This window comes from Callospermophilus lateralis, chromosome 5 (assembly GCF_048772815.1).
Source record: "Callospermophilus lateralis isolate mCalLat2 chromosome 5, mCalLat2.hap1, whole genome shotgun sequence".
Classification (NCBI taxonomy): domain Eukaryota; kingdom Metazoa; phylum Chordata; class Mammalia; order Rodentia; family Sciuridae; genus Callospermophilus; species Callospermophilus lateralis.
In genome coordinates, this window is record NC_135309.1 from 71,306,339 (window position 1) to 71,322,380 (window position 16,042).

Consider the following 16,042-nt stretch of genomic DNA (forward strand, 5'->3'; position numbering starts at 1 on the left):
GCAATCCTCCAGATTGATCCTTAGCTCTGCAGAACCCAGAGAGTGAGACAGTGTACATGATGACAGAATTGGGTGTGCTGAACAGGAAGGTTACCGAAACTTCTTGACATCAGCCAAGATGTCAAAGCTGAGATTTTGGACATGCTCAAAACAATTTTAACCAAGATGGGCTCTGTCCCCTGGGAGGAAGAGGGAGCAGGCGAGCCAGCTAGTACTCAGTTAAATGTCTTCTTAATTTGGAAAGCACAGAGGGACACTTTTTATCAATAGTCAGCCTTTCTCCAGCATCAGGAATGCAATGCAGTGCTCGCTTGGAGCCTGGGGGCAGCTCAGAGATTGACAGGCAGCCTCCTTGTCTGTCACCCAACTTCAGCTAGGCAGCTCACTGACCCTACCTCTGCTCCAGCTGAAACAACAGAGATGAAAAACACTTCCCTTGGAACTCTAGAGAAAACCAAATCCCCAAAAGAAGATAGGAACAGGGTGGAAGGAGACTTAGCACAGGATCAGCTCAGCACACAGTACGTACCTAGAAAATAGGACAGTGTTTTCTAGTCCCTACTAAATAGAGTCTAATGTAATGGAAGGGCACAATTAGAAATATTTACCCATCAAACATTTTGTATTTATTGAGCAATTTCTAAGTGCCGTAAGTAGCAAAGAATCAACAGTGAAAGGGCATGTGAAATCATTCATCCATCATATTCAACAATTGTTTAAAGCATCTACTATGTGCTAAAGGTAGGCTTGGTGCTGGGCTTTGAGTAGAGAGTGGGTGTATATAATCATTTTATGAATAAACATTTACTGAACTAAGTGCCTACACTGTATTAGCACTGAAGATCTAATGAAGCAAATGGCCTTGTTCCCACCAGTGTTGGGGCTTCCTGGAAAGAGCATCTCTAGAGAGAGAAACTGAGGCAGTAGAGCTTTGCTCAAAGGTCTCATGACTGAAGTCAGCAGACCCCAATCAGGTGCTTTAGCATCCTCAGCCAGGCTGGCCCTGCTATGGGGCCACCTCCCTGTTCTCCTCTTGCATTTCCTCTCAGGGCACTGAGTCATTAATAACAGAATTTTAATGGCAGAAGCACAGCCGTTCCAGGGTCTGCCCATGAAGCCTATCCCCTGGGGCTGTATCAAGACCGCAGTCACTGCACAGCCACAGTTTTTGGTCCCTTGACAACATCTCTTATGACTTCCACCCTTCCCTCTCCACAGGGAGAGGCTCTTCCTTCTTAGATTGGCGAGCTCAGAAACATCCCACCCCACCTCAGGCATTGCAAACCGAGTCTGTTTAACTCAGCAGTGACTGGGCGGGAGGAGAGCAGCATTAGCCATCATTACAGGATACCGGGGTCCACTGTCTGAACCACACACAGCCCTCAGGCATGGTCAGGGGAAGCAGGAGTCAGAGAGCCCAAGATGCCCCAGAGGGGAAGAAGCTAGCAAGCAGGGCTGCAGGGAGGGTAGATGGTGACATTTTCGAGGGTGCTCAGGAAGGACAACCTAAGGGAGGCAGGCTCTGTGCTCCCGTAAGCTAGGAACACACTGGGTTAACCACATTCTTACAGCAGGACTTCTTGGAACCTGGAATATGCTGATGTGTACTGTGAATCTATAAAAAGGGGATGTCTAGTGCAGCGTTTCCCAAACTTATTTGACCACAGAAACCTTTTTTTTCTTTCTTTTTGGCAGAGAGATTAGTGCACTGCTTGGCTTAGAACTCTGCATGTGGAGCCTGTACCCTGCCCAGAGCACTGCCCTAAGTTCTGGAATACCAAGGAGCACTGTGTAGGGGAGGTGGCCATGTGAGAAGGGATGAGGATAATATGCAGGGCAGCTTCAAGCAGGGATCGAGGGGTAGGGAGGCACTGGGGCTCCAACAGTCAACGTGGTATTGGAAAAGTGTGACAGACCAGTCAGAGGTTGGGGAAGTGGGGTTAGGCAGCAGAGGGAAAAGTAGACAACTGCCCCCTCCAAGTTAAACTGGCCAGGCTGCCTGCTCTTTCCCATTCAAGCCGTCATCAGAGGCTGGTCCTAATTCCCTCCACCCCTTACCCTCAACCACATCTATGCTATTGAACTTGGGCTAACATCCAGAAGCCAGGGAACAGCTATTCACAAATTCAGTAATTGGAGTCATTAGCATTGACTCAGAAATCATTTTTTTTCCTTAAGTCTCTCTCTTGGAGAAGCTTTTAAGACCCTTTAAATTGGTTAATGGAGAGTTTAGAGATGAGGATGGAGCCTTGGCTTTCAGCTCCCCCTGACCGTCTCCCTGGCCCTCCCCGACACATTCAAGAGAAAGACTGATGAGATAATCCACCATCTGCTTTATTAAGCACCCATACATTTCTGGCTCACCTTTCCCAATCGAGGACTCACAATCTACACTCTCTGGCTCCAAGTGCCCAATCTCCATTTATTCCCTCACAGCGGTAGGACCCTAATAATGCTTTCACGTAAAGTGACAGTGTAGACTAGTAGAACGTAAGGCTGGGCCGGGAGTCAGAAGGCTAAGTTCTCATACTGGCCTAGTGACGCATAAAGCCACTCAACCACGGGCATCACCTTGCCTCTGGGGTCTCAGCAAGAACCCAGATCCTTTCCACAGTAAAACACCTGTGCTTCAGCCTGTAAGGTAGGAGGCAGGGCACACACTGCTGCTGTTGCTCTACAATTCAGGAGACAATGTCAGCCAGTCAGGTCCACTACTTCAAGATGACATGGCCAGGCAAGCAGGCTGAGCCAGTGGGTTCTTCACACTTTCTTCTTCTTATGGTGCTGGGAGCTGCTCAAGGTTGTGGGGAAGGTGAGTGAATAACTGGCCTCTTCTTTGGGACTCTAGCTTTGATATCTCTGAGCATTCACAGGTTCCCTCTTCAGGGCTGAGGTGAGGACTGAAGAAGCCAAGCAGATCCACGTCGGCATTTAGGCAGGCAAGAAACTCCTTCTGCCCAAACCAAATGTGAAAGGAGAACCATGACAAATCCACTGGGGATGAACAAAGACCAGTGTTGGAGCTAGTCCCAGGGATGTCCTGATGTGTCGTTTCCCAAGTATTAGCCACTCATAGCACCACCCCCATAATTTTTGCCAGCTCTTTGGATCTCTATTCCTTTAAATTGACCTCTCCCCCTTTTGAAGTTAGCTTTATAAATATCTGCAAAAACTAGAGATCAATATGACATCATCTTTTATATTATACCTTAACTATATAACTACTAAAATCCTCCTGTGCATCACCAGAGTCACACAATTCAGATTCTGGCCAGAGATGGTGCAGTGTAAGTATGAGGAAAATTCGGCATGGGATGGAGAAGGTGAGGAACTGGCTCAGAGACAGGCTAAGGTGAGGAGCAGGGTCTCTGGAATCTCCAGTGGATTTTCATAAGTCACTGAATGCATCCTTTTGGTGAACGGATCAGAAATGACTGAGAACAGAATGCTCATTCATGAGGCTACCAAGTGAGGGGAAAGGGACTTTGACACCCTATTTTTATCATCCAGCCTCCTGTTCCCCACCCCCAGGCCCTTAAGTAACTGTGTTTGATCTCACCTTAGCCAAAACCCAGTCTTACAAGACTCCTTTCCAACGAGGGAATAGCCCTACTGGAGGCTCCATGGCTGGATCCAAAATGCCCACTTCTGCAGAGGAGGCCAAGGTTCCCTGTGCTGGAGGCGTGAGGGAGGCCTGAGGCACCTGCCAGCAGAGTGTTCAGGCTGCAGAGGGAAGGGCTGGAGAATGATTTCGATGCTGCTGGGTGTCTGGGCCCTGGGGCTACAAGAAGGGGTAAGAGCAAGGCTTACTCACGTGGTATTCTCCAGTATTCTCCAACTCCTATTTTGGAGCAAGAACTTTTTAAAGGACTTGGTTCCCCTGGCACTGTTAACCCAGCCCCGCTCTAGTGACTCATGAGTGAGCAGGACTCCCAGAGCCCAAGAAGGGTAATTCAATAGCCTCTGGGCACTGGCTCTCCAGAGAAGCCTTCAGAGCAGCTACCATTTGTTCAATAGCTACTGTGAGTCAGGCTGTGCTAAGCCCTTTATCATCATCTCATTTAATCCTTACAAGCTAATGAATGAGGTACTATCACCCTGATTTTCAGAGCTGAAGAAACAGGCTGAAAGATATGGAGACCCAGTTCAGTACAAGCAGGGGTTAACACTCCAAGAGCTGTGCTCTTAACCACCACCGAGGCTGGACATGACAAGGAGACTTTTGTCTGCCACAGGGTGGGTGCTGAGCTCAGTGGAGGAACCATCTGGCTTTGACTTGCATTGGTACCTGTTGTCTCTGTGGAAAAGAGGGTGCGCAGCCTCTCCTGGGCAGGCTTATTTCCCAGAGCCGCTGACTGCTGGTAACATCTCACGGCCTCTCCCAGATTCCTCTGCACACCAAGGCCCTTCTCATAGCAAATTCCCAAGTGGTACCTGCTCTGTGAGTCCTAAAGGAGAAAATGGACAGACATACAGACACACGTGCAGGACTGAAGAACTGTAAGGCTCAGCCAGGAGGTGGAGTCAGGCATGCTGGGGCTTCATCCACGCAGGGTCAAGGGCCAGCCCGGGCCCACCCCATTCCAAGGGATCTCAACCATGAAATGCCAGAGGCCCAGAGCCTGCCCAGCCCAGAGAAGACTGGATCCCTCCACCCAGGAGATTCCAGACAGAGTGGTGAGGAGGCTTCTTTTGCTGAGGCTGCCTGAAAGAAGGCTGCAGCCCTTATGGGAAACCTGGGAGTCAGGCTCCTGCATTCTCCTGAAAGAGCAGAAGGCAGTGATGGAAGATCAGCTTCCCAAAGGCCCTGTGTGCCCTCCTGAGTCTCTGCCCAAGAGGTCTGCGGAGCAGAAACGACAGAGTTTAGCTCTGAGTCCTCTCTCCTGAGGACAATGCTCCTCAGAGGCAGAACAATTAGTGGTTACAAACCTGGCCTGTGCAGCCGGGTTCCAATCTTGACTCTACCACTCTGAGTAACCTAAGACATGTTACTCTACATCTCAGTGCCTCGGGTTCCTCACCTATAAAGTGGAGTTTAGTAACTATACTACCTTATTAGTTTGCTATGTTACTCTGTGAAAAGTGCTTAGATGAGTGCTGTTATTATTATCATCCTCTTTAATTGCCCACATCATTAATCCCTCCCTATTAGAATATTTTCATCATATCCCAAGTTAAAATAAGACATCTTGTAGATTCCCAACTATGGTCCCATTTCTCTTTTATCCTCTGCAGTCATTTTGTTACTACACATTCTGCCCCCACTTCTGTTATACACATGCCAAAGTCTTGGCAACAGAGTAGCTTTGGGGCTACAAGCCAGGTTAGAACACAGCGTGGGCTTAAGTAAAGCTAAGCACCCACCCCAGCAACACTGAAAACCCAAGGAGACACCATTCCCTGTAGGTGGGAAGAGGGTGAGGTCAGTATCCCAACTGACCATATGGGTGACAGACATCCTTTTCTTCTTGGTCTGCTGACTCTAGCCAGCCGGGTGCCCCCAGGTGTGCCCAGCACATGGACTGCAGGCCCACTTAGCTTGAAGAAGGTTGGGGGGGGGGGGGCTCTTGCAAGAAAAAGCAGACATAGTGCCAGGCAATGGCTAGGGACACTGGTCCCCTTTTGATAGTTACTATATTTACTTTGAACAACACAGAGTGAACAAGAAAAAGTATTCTAATGTCTAAGAGTTCAGTAAAGCTATCAGGGTATTGAAAAGAATTTGGTGTTTCATAAAAACATAAACCTTTAAGATTTTCTGCAATAAAAATAGCTGTTATAACTCAGTACTTCCCAAACCCAACTAACTATTTATTCCCTTGTAATATTCGGAAAATCCCATGGAACTACTTACTGCTCTATTGAACAAACTCTGGGCTAGCACACCTGAATGCCAAGGCCCCCAGTTCATAGAAAACCAGAAATTCCATTTCCCACAAAGTGCTCAGTGTGTCCACCAGTGACTCCCAGTGACTACCACAACTTGCACAGATGCACTCATCATGGGAATAGCTTACAAAGCATCCTCATATCTGTTACTGTGGTTAGATTTTGATTCTTTCAACAACCCTGTGAAGTTGTAGACAGGTGAGGAAGGCACCATTATATCAGTTTTAAAGATGGGTAAACAGGTTTGAGTCGAGAAGTGAGTGGCTCAGTAATGTGCTAATAAATGTTCAACAACTGGATGGGCAGGAAGGAACTCTACTTTGCAGCATTCAGCAAGGTGTGTAAGTAAATACTCCCCCAGGGATGATTTTCACCTCCAGCATAGTACTGGACCTGCCCAGTGGTCACAGAACAAGTACACCAGAGCTAAGGCTTAGAGCCAAGCCAAAGCTCCTTGCAAACAATTTTGTAAGCACAGAACTCAGTACCAGTTCCCAAACCCCTTCTCTGATCAGGCTCAATATCCCAACATGTCTGGCTTCCAGAGATCTCATACCCCATTGTTGGCTGCAAGCCAAAGATATTTCACAGCTCTCTGCTCATCCAGGTGTGGCTCCTTGGTGAAAAGCACCCCGAGGAAAGCCTGGGCCTACAGACAAGGAGAAAGGAAGATGACATCTTGGTCACTTTAGAGGATCCACATGCACCAGACAGTTAGGAAAGACCCTGCCAATGGCACTCACCTCTCTCAAGCCCGAATCTGCAGCTTGCTTCAGCACAGACACTGCCCTCTGCCGCTCAGGGTCATGTGAGGAGGCTGGGTCTTGCAGTAGGCACCTGGCATAGCGGTATTGAGCCAGGCTATGGCCCTGGCTGGCAGCCAGTTGGTAATAAAGAATTGCCTGGGGGCAAAGGGAGAAATATCCAGTCTGCTGGTAACTCTATAAGCACCTTATTCTTTGAGTGAAATTTTCAAAAAAATCATTTAAATAATACATAATCATTATAGATTAGTCAGATAAGCCAAAACTTAAAAATAGAAACTAAAATCCTGAGAAATCCTGCCTCCAAAAGATCATTCTCTGTTAAATTATTGTTTTGGTTTTTTTTTTGCAGACCACGGATTGAACTCAGGGGGCACTCAACCACTGAGCCTCATCCCCAGCCCTATTTTGTATTTTATTTAGAGACAGGGTCTGAATTGCTACCTTTTGCTGAGTCTGGCTTTGAACTTGTGATCCTGCCTCAATCCCAGAGCCGCTGGGATTACAGGTGTGTACCACCATACCCAGCTCTCTGTTAAAATTTTAGTATATAGGTTTGAAGATTTCTTCCCATAGATGTGTATTACATATGCACACACAAACAGAAGGAGAGGGGGAGAGAGAGAGAGACAAGAGATATGAGAGAGAGAGTGAGAGAGAGAAAATAGGATCATACTACTCATTTTGTAACCTTTTACTTAACAAGACACTATGAATATATTTCCCTGTCAATAAATATCGATCTATCACATCATTGGTAAGGCCCATAGATTTAATTTGCCAGTTCTCAATGAAGGAATTTTAAGATGGCTTCCCCTTTCTTGCCTACATATACAATTAAAAGAAACACATTTATGTTTATTTTTATGTACTTATCTTTTTTAGAATGATCCCATTTTTTAAGGGCCGTTTTGGGCTCTTGAGGGTATAGGTACAAGGAAGAAAAGCAAGATCCCTGTCCTGCCAGAGCTTTGAGTCTAAATTCCTGGAAGTTAGGAGCTTCTTTTTTTATTTTTTTTTCTTTACAGTGAACTGCAACCAAGTCAGGAAAAGAAGCTGGACTTTCCCCCATTCCTGCCAACTACTCATTTCTGGAGATCATGCTGGGCAACTCAGCACAGGAGACAGGACAGGTCTGGAGGCAGAAGGGACAGTACCTTGTTGAGGTCCCTGGGGGTGCCTCTGCCATGCTCATGACACAAGCCCATGTTGTACTGTGCTTTGCTGTAGCCACGGTCTGCAGCTTTCTGGAAGTAAGAAAAGGCTGCTGTGTAGTCCCCATTCCTCATGTTCTCTGTCCCTATAAGAAAGCACAGGGCATAAACACAACTTCCTCTGTGAAATGTCCTACATTCTCAACCAGACACACTCGGCTCCCTACCACATCCCAAGCTCGCTCTTCTTTGTGCTACACATCAGCATATGTTTCCATCTTCCAATTTCTCATTGGTTTACCATAGACAACAGTGGGTTCGGCCCTTCCATAAACCATCCCTCCCCTTGGTAATAACATTCTGATTGCCCTTTAGGAACACTGCTGTCTATGTGCCTGTGCTCTTCCTAACCAATGAGACCCTCTCAGGAATCTGAATCTTGATCAGGTTGGGACAAGGAGGGGAGAGAGCTCTTGTAAGTTTATTCTGATAGCAGCTGTGGAGATACTGTCTATTGGTTGCGGCCCCTTGGGTCTTTGGAGTTTCCCTGATTCCTGTCCTGAGGCTTAGCAGGTCAAAATTTTCCTTTTGGCCTTATGTGAGCCTGAGTGGATTTAAATAGCTTATAACCAATGAGCCACACCTGACACAAGTGACACTTCTTATCTTATGTAATGAAGCCAGCCAATACCTGCACACAGGTACATCCAAACCCAAACTCACACATCACCCAAACAAAAAGGAAATAGGAAAGGAGCAGGGAATAGCCAATTCTCAACTTTGTTCAAACTGCTTCCTGCCTGGGACCCCTCGTTCCACCTCCACCATCAGGCCTCCCGTCTCATTGCTGTTCTAGAATCTTCTGACCACACTCAGGCTTTACACAATTTTTTGGCACTTTACTAATATACCAAACTTTTCCCTAAAATAAACTGCTTTAAGAATACAAGTCCTGTCTCCTCAATTAGACTGCAAAATCCTAGAGGCAGAGCAGGAAAAAAAAAAGAATGTAGGAGAAATAACTTTGCATAGGGTGAAAGCTCTATACAAATGCAAAATATGATTATAGCTTATGCTGCTTTTGTGTTCTGCCACAGTGCTTAGCACTTGCTGAATAAATGAATATATGAATGAAGGAATGGGCAAGAAAATTCTGAGACTGCCCATCAAGATCACAAAAAACTAATGAGGGAGAAACCAGGTTCCATTCAGCCAGCAGTGAATTAAGGTTGCCTCCCCGCTGCCTGACAACTCACTGTCCAAGGTTCACAGAGCCCTCTGTCCTTGGGGAGAGGACTTGAGGGGACAAAGGAGCCCACCCTGTCACCAGTCCCCACACTGGCTTCATCAGTAACCCTGATCCTTCTACTCTTCTCATTTCCTCTTCCTTTAACCTTGTGTTTTAACTATTTTCTCATACTTAAAAGGATTTTCAGGGAAGCACATGGTCATTCAGCTGCCTGACAGGTGTGGCCTACACTCTGGCTCATACAACTCCCTACAAGGTCATGTCCTTAAAGGGAAGGAGTGGTCCTTCAGCTTTTCCCACCTTCCATGGTTCAGAGGGTAGCAGCCAGAATAGCCAAACTGAACCTCAGGATGAGAGGCAGTTTTAAGAATGTCAGAGCACATGTGAACATGAATGGGTCCCTGACATCACTGAGCAGGTGCTAGATTGGTCTATCTACCTGGGAGAAAATTAAATCTCTTGTCTAAACCACTTCCGACCCTGACTGTATTCCACCTACCAAATACCCCTTCCATTGTCCCACCCTCCTGCAGGGTCTCTCCAGTTACCCAGAAAGTTGAAAGCGATGGAAACACTGAGCTGGAAGAGCTGCTGAATGGACATCACGGCCTCCTCAAGGGGGAGAGGTTTTGACTTATCTTGTTCCTGGGGAAGAAATATCCAGATGCATCAGAAGATGGCTCATTGGGATGGCCCTTCCCCCTGAGAATGCTGTGAGAATCCAGGTGGCCAAAATTAGATAATACCTTCTTTTCACAAGTGGGTTGAGGCTGGGCTGGCTTTGTCTTGGGCTCAAAGCTACTGCTGTCATACAGGAAATCAAACTTACTGGGACCTGCAAGGGAAAGATACCCAGCCAGTGTGAGGGAGAAGACTGCTACTTCCCCTACCCTCCCAGTCTGCCCAGCCTCTCCGTCCAGCACCCATCCAGGGTCCAAAAATAACTGAATCATCCCAGAAAGCAAGAAACTTCACAGGAATGACAATTCCCTTATCTGGCAATATACAGCAACAAGTACCCATCTGCCCAGCTCCCCCTAAGCCACCCCCTACCCATTCAAGGAGGTGAGAATATACCTTCCTCAGGAAGCTCCTGAAGACCAGTTGTTCTCAAGGAGCTAGGCAAGGAAAAGTTCCTGAACTGAGCCGAGAGTTCTTCCTGGCCCAGCCTGGGTTCCCTGAGGCCAATACATCTGGGAACTGGGCCATCAGGGCCAGGGAGAACGGGTCTCCTTAGTGCTGGAAAGAGTCAGCAAGAACAGTCAGGTCAGAGGGGATAGTTCAGATTGACAGAGTCCTCCCTGAGGTTTTAGGGGTCAGAGGAAGAATTCTGAAACTCCTGGGACATCTCCTTTCCATTTTTCCTTCTGCATTTCCTTTCTGGACTCCCTCCAGGACCCACATTTATGCTGATCTTCCATCCGGAGCAAATCACTCCTCTGCTTGAATTATTTCAGTATCACGGAAGTATTAACCTATTCACAGTGTAGCCCCAGCACCTAGCACTTTGTTTAATGGCAATGTTGGTAATGATTATAAGCATAATAAGAGCAAGAATTTAAACTGATAATTACCAGGCACTTATTATATGCTAGGCACTGGTCTAAGTCCTTGACATATATTAGCTCATTTAGTGTTCCTAAGTAACCTCTACAATGGAATTTATTATTATTACACCATTTTCTAAAGAAAGAAACTGAAACATGGGAAAGTAAAAAGTGGCTTGTTCAGGAACACAGGGCTATATGCATAGAACTGGGGCGTGAACCCTTATAATCTGACTTCAGAGCCTCAACCACTAGGCTATATGGCTTCTGTACCATGGCACATAATACATACTCAATAAAGATTCACTTCATGGATGAGTGACAGAATGACTGACCAGAGAATCACCTAACTTGCTGAGGGTCAGACAGGAAGCCACACCCAGGATTCTAAAGGACTCTGGACTTGGGAGCTCCATGGAAGGTGATGGGAGGACAGGGAGGGACACAGAAGGGCAGGTGTGGCCCACACCCTGGGTGGACAGAACTTCCCCACATTCCCCTTCCTCTTGACTTCAGATAGGAAAGGCAAGGAGCTGCCGATGGCTCTTTTCCTGAGGTGTGTCCAGAAAGCTTCCTGGCCTAGAGAAACTCCCAGCCTAACCCTCCTGCTCCAGGACTGGGAACTCACAGGAGTGCGGGTGCCACCAGGGAGAAGAGAGGAAACGATCCAGGGGACTGCGCCAAGAGCAGCGTTCTGCTCGTTGAGGTCCTGCTGGCAGGGATGCCTGGAAGTGAATCTGCCTCGCCAGCTGCAGTGCCAGCACGGCCAGAGTGCCCTGGGAAAGAGCACATCAGGACATGGTCCCCCACCAGTCAACTCCTTCAGAGCTGGCCTTCAGCTCCCCCATCATTTCTTCGGGAAGCCTTTCCCGATTCCCGCTGGGCAGCTCCCCTGCTCACAACATGCAAACTTTTCCTCTTGTACTTAATAAGCATCACTACAATTACTCATCTAAGGTCTGTTGCTCCTGTTAGCATAACAAAGGCAGGGACTGTACATGCTTTGCTCACCAATGTATCCCTGGTTCCCAGCACAGTGCTAAGCTATAGTATGGGCCTAATAAATGCACACTAAATAAATGCACAACTAGTAACTGAACAAAGAAAATCTAGGCAAGCAAAAAGATGATGCAGTAAGTTGGAAATGATGCACATTTCCAGCTGCAGGCTTGTGGAAGGTGTCTCTTTCTCTGACAGGTCGGCAAAAGACCTGAGCTACCTCTTAACCCAGTGCCTGCTTGGTTTTCCCTGTCTCCACTCCTGTCATGCTCAGGGAGGGATGCTCAAACACTTGTTTGTTGCAATAGGTACTGTGCATATGATGGCAAATAAGACAGTCTCTATCATGGGGAAGCTTATATCTTGTATAAGAAAAAGAAATACAATAATTTGCAATTATGCTAGATGCCAAAAACAAAACAAATTCTGAGGTTACAAAGAATGTAAGAGGAAAGCCTGATAAGGAGCCACGAAAAGCCTTCCTATGGGGGTGATGTATGAACTAAGTTCAGAAGAAAGAGAAGGCAGCAGTACTGTGAAGGGACAAGTATCCATCGCATTGGGGACAGCTTGTATGTAGGCCCTTTCATATGGACAGTAGTACAGAGCCCAGCGATGATATAAGGCCCTCTGGAATCCAGGCCTAGTTCACAAAAGGACTTGGTGTGGAACTTTACTAGGGTTCAGATCTTTGGCAAAATGGAAAAACGTTCCCCTCTTTAGGGTATATGCCCCTAGTCTTCAAAAACCCAGAGATGGGTATCCCATCATAGAAATATCCCAGACTCAGCTGATGACACCAATTTACAGGTTAAAAAAAAAAAAATGAGGGGCTGGGGTTATGGCTCAGAGGTAGAGCGTTTGCCTAGGCACTGGGTTCAATTACCAGCACCACATATAAATAAAGAACAAAATAAAGGTACATCAACATTTAAAAAAAAATATTTAAAAAAAATGAGGCTCAAAGAGGTCAAGTCAATTGCCTAAAATGCACAGCATGAAAGTAGTGGGGATGGGATGTGATAGATACAAGTGATACATGTGTCAACTTCATTCACAATACCTTATAAGCTGAACCTCTACCTGAAAATTTGCCCGAAAGACAAAGGTTCTGCCCTATTATACTTAGTGTTTACTACAGGGCACCTAACTTTCTAGATTCTGTAGTAGGTACTTTTACAAGTCATAGTAGCTGAAGTGATACAGCCTGTACTCCAGAGTTAAATCTGGAGTAAATACAGTGACTTGGAAGGCTGAGACAGGAGAATTGTAAGTTCAAGGCAGTCTCAGCAACTTAGTGAGATAGTGTCTCAAAACAAAAAATTAAAAGGGCTGGGAAGGGAGGTTGATGGTAAAGGGCCCCTGGGTTCAATCCCCAATACCAAAAAAAAAAAAAAAAAAAAAAACAACATTTTCCTTTGTGTAAGATTTTTGCAATGATGTTAAACAAAATAACACATGTATAATAGTTTACATTAGTACGTAATGATATTTATTATTATTTACTGTAAGCTCCATGAAAGCAAGAATTATATCTACCTTGTTCTCTGCTACGTCCCCTAGTGCCAAGAAAAAATGCCTGGCTCAGAGGTTTTAGATAAATGTTTACTGAATAAAATGAGGGCTAAATCCACACCAAGGGTACAGGGTGTGACACTACCTCCATGAATATACTCCAGTGTCATGGGTTCCTCATTGTGTAGACACAATGATGGCCTTGCTCTCCTTTCTAGACCTGGCTACTCTTCCATGCAGGATTATTCTCATCCATGCTGAAGGTAAAGGACAGGATTGGGGATGCCTTACCCATGAGATGGCATCCCACAGGGTATTTGGGGAGACACGAGCAGACATCCACTGGAAGGCATTCTTCCATCCATGGAACTTTGGGCCCCTGCTTGTACTCGGGCCATCGTGGCCTGACCTAGATGATATAATTAGAAACTATCAAGTTCTGTCCAAAATGGGGGCAAAGGAAGGCCAGAGGAGAAGATGGGTGACAGAATGGCAGTGTCTCACCTGTCAAGGTTGGGCAAAGGGACCAGCAAGGTGGAGGAGGTCGCTTGAGGCACATCTGAGCTATTGGTCTTGGGGGTCACACCCCGGAGGTCAGGTCCCAACAGACGGGGAAGTGCTGTGCAGAGCAACAAGGATCAGTTACTTCAATAGGAACAAGACGGAAGCCAAGTGGCCCCAACAAAGCATTATCTCAGGAAACACAGGAATCACTGGCATCTGCCTCTACAGTGTTTTCTTATTTCTTTTCCTTTTCTTTTTTTTCTTTTCTTTCTTTTTTCTTTTTCTTTTTTTTGCAGTGCTGGTGATTGAATTCAGGACCTCATCCATATTAAACAAGCAGTGTACCACTAGCCACATCCCCTGCCCTTGCACTGGTTCTCATGGAACTCTTTAGCCTAGTGGGGATTCTAAGGTGCCAACCCAGAACCAAAAAAGAAGGCTCTCAGGATGAGCATCTACACTCTCTAAAAGTTCACCCAGGCGATTCTAATACCCTCTATGGGTGACAACCTTTGCTCTATGACCACACATCCACACACTCGGGCCCGGTCTCTAAATCTCTCCTTTGTTCATTGGTTTCACTACTCCACAGCCTCTAGTTCTTTAATTGACTCCTCCCCTTCCTAGAGCTCCACCCATTTCCTTGGGTCTAAGCTCCACCTTCTTCTCACTTTGCTGCACAACTCAAATTCCAACATCACCTGACTTCTTAGACGTAGCCCCGCCTCCTTAAGGCCCCGCCTTCCTCCAGTCTAGCCCCGCCCACTGTCGCTTGGGCAGTTTCCTTGCGCCCCTTCCCTCCAATTCAGAGTCTCTGCGGCCTTTGGGCGCTAGCAGACGGGCTGCCCCTTACCTCGGCCCAGGAGACCCGTCAGTCGCCACATGTCGCCAGCACCATAGAGACAGCGCAGCCGAAAAAGCCAGGCCAAACCATGGGACAGCCGATAGAGCGGCCGCAGTGGTGTCCCGAGTGGGGAAATCCCCACGCGACTCTTGAGCTCGCCAATTAGAAAAGAGCTCCACCGGAAGGACGGCCCTCAGCGAGAGGAAGTGGAGGATGTGGGCGTATCTGGGGCCAGTCGAGAGGTGAACCGCAACAAGGGCACGGGGGTGTGGGCCCAGGAAAGAGCTGTCATTTGCCACCCCCACTGGAGAGAGGACAGCGCGCCGACCCGGGGATCGCAGGTGGCCATTGAGGCAGGGCTGGAACGATTGCGGTGGAGCAAGAGGACCTTGTAGACACCGCGGAGCCGCCGAAGAGGAAAAGACTCCCCAGGCCCTTAGGCTTAAGGAGGCGAAGTGGATCTAGGCCGGAGGAGAAGAGCCTTAGGGCCCCACGGAAGAAGCTAGCAGTCCCAGCTTCCCGCTCGAGGCCATCGTTTAGCGATGCCAGGCCCCGACCCCACCGTAGGCCATGAGAAATGCACCAGGCAGGGTTTCAATTCTTAGATTCTAGCTGTGGCTCAGCTTTGTCGCATTGTGTAGCCTAAGGCCGACTCCTTATCAGGCCTCAGTCTGTGTACCACGTTGGGGTCAGGTGGAATAGTCTCCCCTGGTTCTTCATGGTGTAACAGGCTGAGACTCTGATTTGCTCCTTTCAAAATCCCAAGAGCAGCCAGCCACACGCCCTGTTAATCAGAGCCCATGTCTGCAGACCCAGCCAATGTTAAGTGTGTTCTTTTGAGAGAAATAGCTCTCCTTTCACTATATTTGAATCCATTAAATAAAAGAGCTCAAATTAAAATGTAAGATGTTCAGACTTAGACTTCTTGTCCTCTTCCCCCTTTTCGGTGAGTGTAAGTCTCTAGGGTGAGAGAGTACTGAATGTAACTACTTTTAAACCCAGGCATGTGGTACAAAATTTATATTCATTTGTTAAACAGTTTTTGAGCCAAAAATCAGCTGCCATTCTAGGATCTGAGAAATCAGTTGAATAAGGAGCTTCTGTGACCTTCAGGAATACATGATCCAGTGGATTAGAGTGGATGATGGAGTCTCTCAAATCTGAGTTTGATTCCCAGCTTTCTCATTTTCTAGCTTTATTATATTGTGCAGGTTCCTTAATCACACTAAGCCTCTTCTTCTTCATCTATAAAATAGAGAAAGTAATACCTCATGCATTTGTTGTGAGGCTTAAATAAAATAAAAGTTTAGCATAGTTCCTGGCATGTAGTAAGAGCCCAGTCAATGTAAATTGCTATTATGGTTGTGGAGGAGGTGAGTAGGCAAATGTATTAGATAACATTGTAATAGAAGCATGAGCAATGGATTGTGGGATGTACCATGGAAAGATTCAGAAAAGTGGTTGCATTTGAGATGGGCCTTTAAATATAAGTAAGAATTTATGAGGTAGAGATGAGAAAAAATAATTATAAGCAGAAAAACTGTGAATAAAGGTCCAGGAGTTTGAATATTGGGGAA

At 46.7% G+C, this 16,042-nt stretch overlaps 1 protein-coding gene across 4 annotated transcripts in view; it reads right to left on the bottom strand.

Annotated features, from left to right (window-relative positions):
* Dele1 (DAP3 binding cell death enhancer 1) overlaps nucleotides 1–14,611 on the bottom strand; it is a 33,101-nt gene extending 18,490 nt beyond the window's left edge. For 2 of the 4 annotated variants that reach the window (XR_013091435.2, XM_076856808.2), the window contains exons 1-12: nucleotides 14,475–14,611; nucleotides 13,622–13,736; nucleotides 13,409–13,526; nucleotides 11,232–11,379; nucleotides 10,134–10,295; nucleotides 9,803–9,891; nucleotides 9,605–9,701; nucleotides 7,811–7,953; nucleotides 6,633–6,791; nucleotides 6,446–6,538; nucleotides 4,289–4,448; nucleotides 3,560–3,781 (exon numbers count right to left, since the gene is read on the bottom strand). Coding sequence is in view for 3 of the 4 variants with exons in the window: in XM_076856808.2 (XP_076712923.2) it covers nucleotides 3,561–3,781; nucleotides 4,289–4,448; nucleotides 6,446–6,538; nucleotides 6,633–6,791; nucleotides 7,811–7,953; nucleotides 9,605–9,701; nucleotides 9,803–9,891; nucleotides 10,134–10,295; nucleotides 11,232–11,379; nucleotides 13,409–13,526; nucleotides 13,622–13,736; nucleotides 14,475–14,505 (1,536 nt within the window). In the remaining variant the exon portion in view is untranslated. Of the gene's footprint in view, nucleotides 1–2,313; nucleotides 2,995–3,559; nucleotides 3,782–4,288; nucleotides 4,449–6,445; nucleotides 6,539–6,632; nucleotides 6,792–7,810; nucleotides 7,954–9,604; nucleotides 9,702–9,802; nucleotides 9,892–10,133; nucleotides 10,296–11,231; nucleotides 11,380–13,408; nucleotides 13,527–13,621; nucleotides 13,737–14,474 lie in introns of those variants that run through there. The other 2 variants (XM_076856806.2, XM_076856807.2) reach the window with 2 other exon arrangements.
* Nucleotides 14,612–16,042: the final 1,431 nt, after the last annotated feature.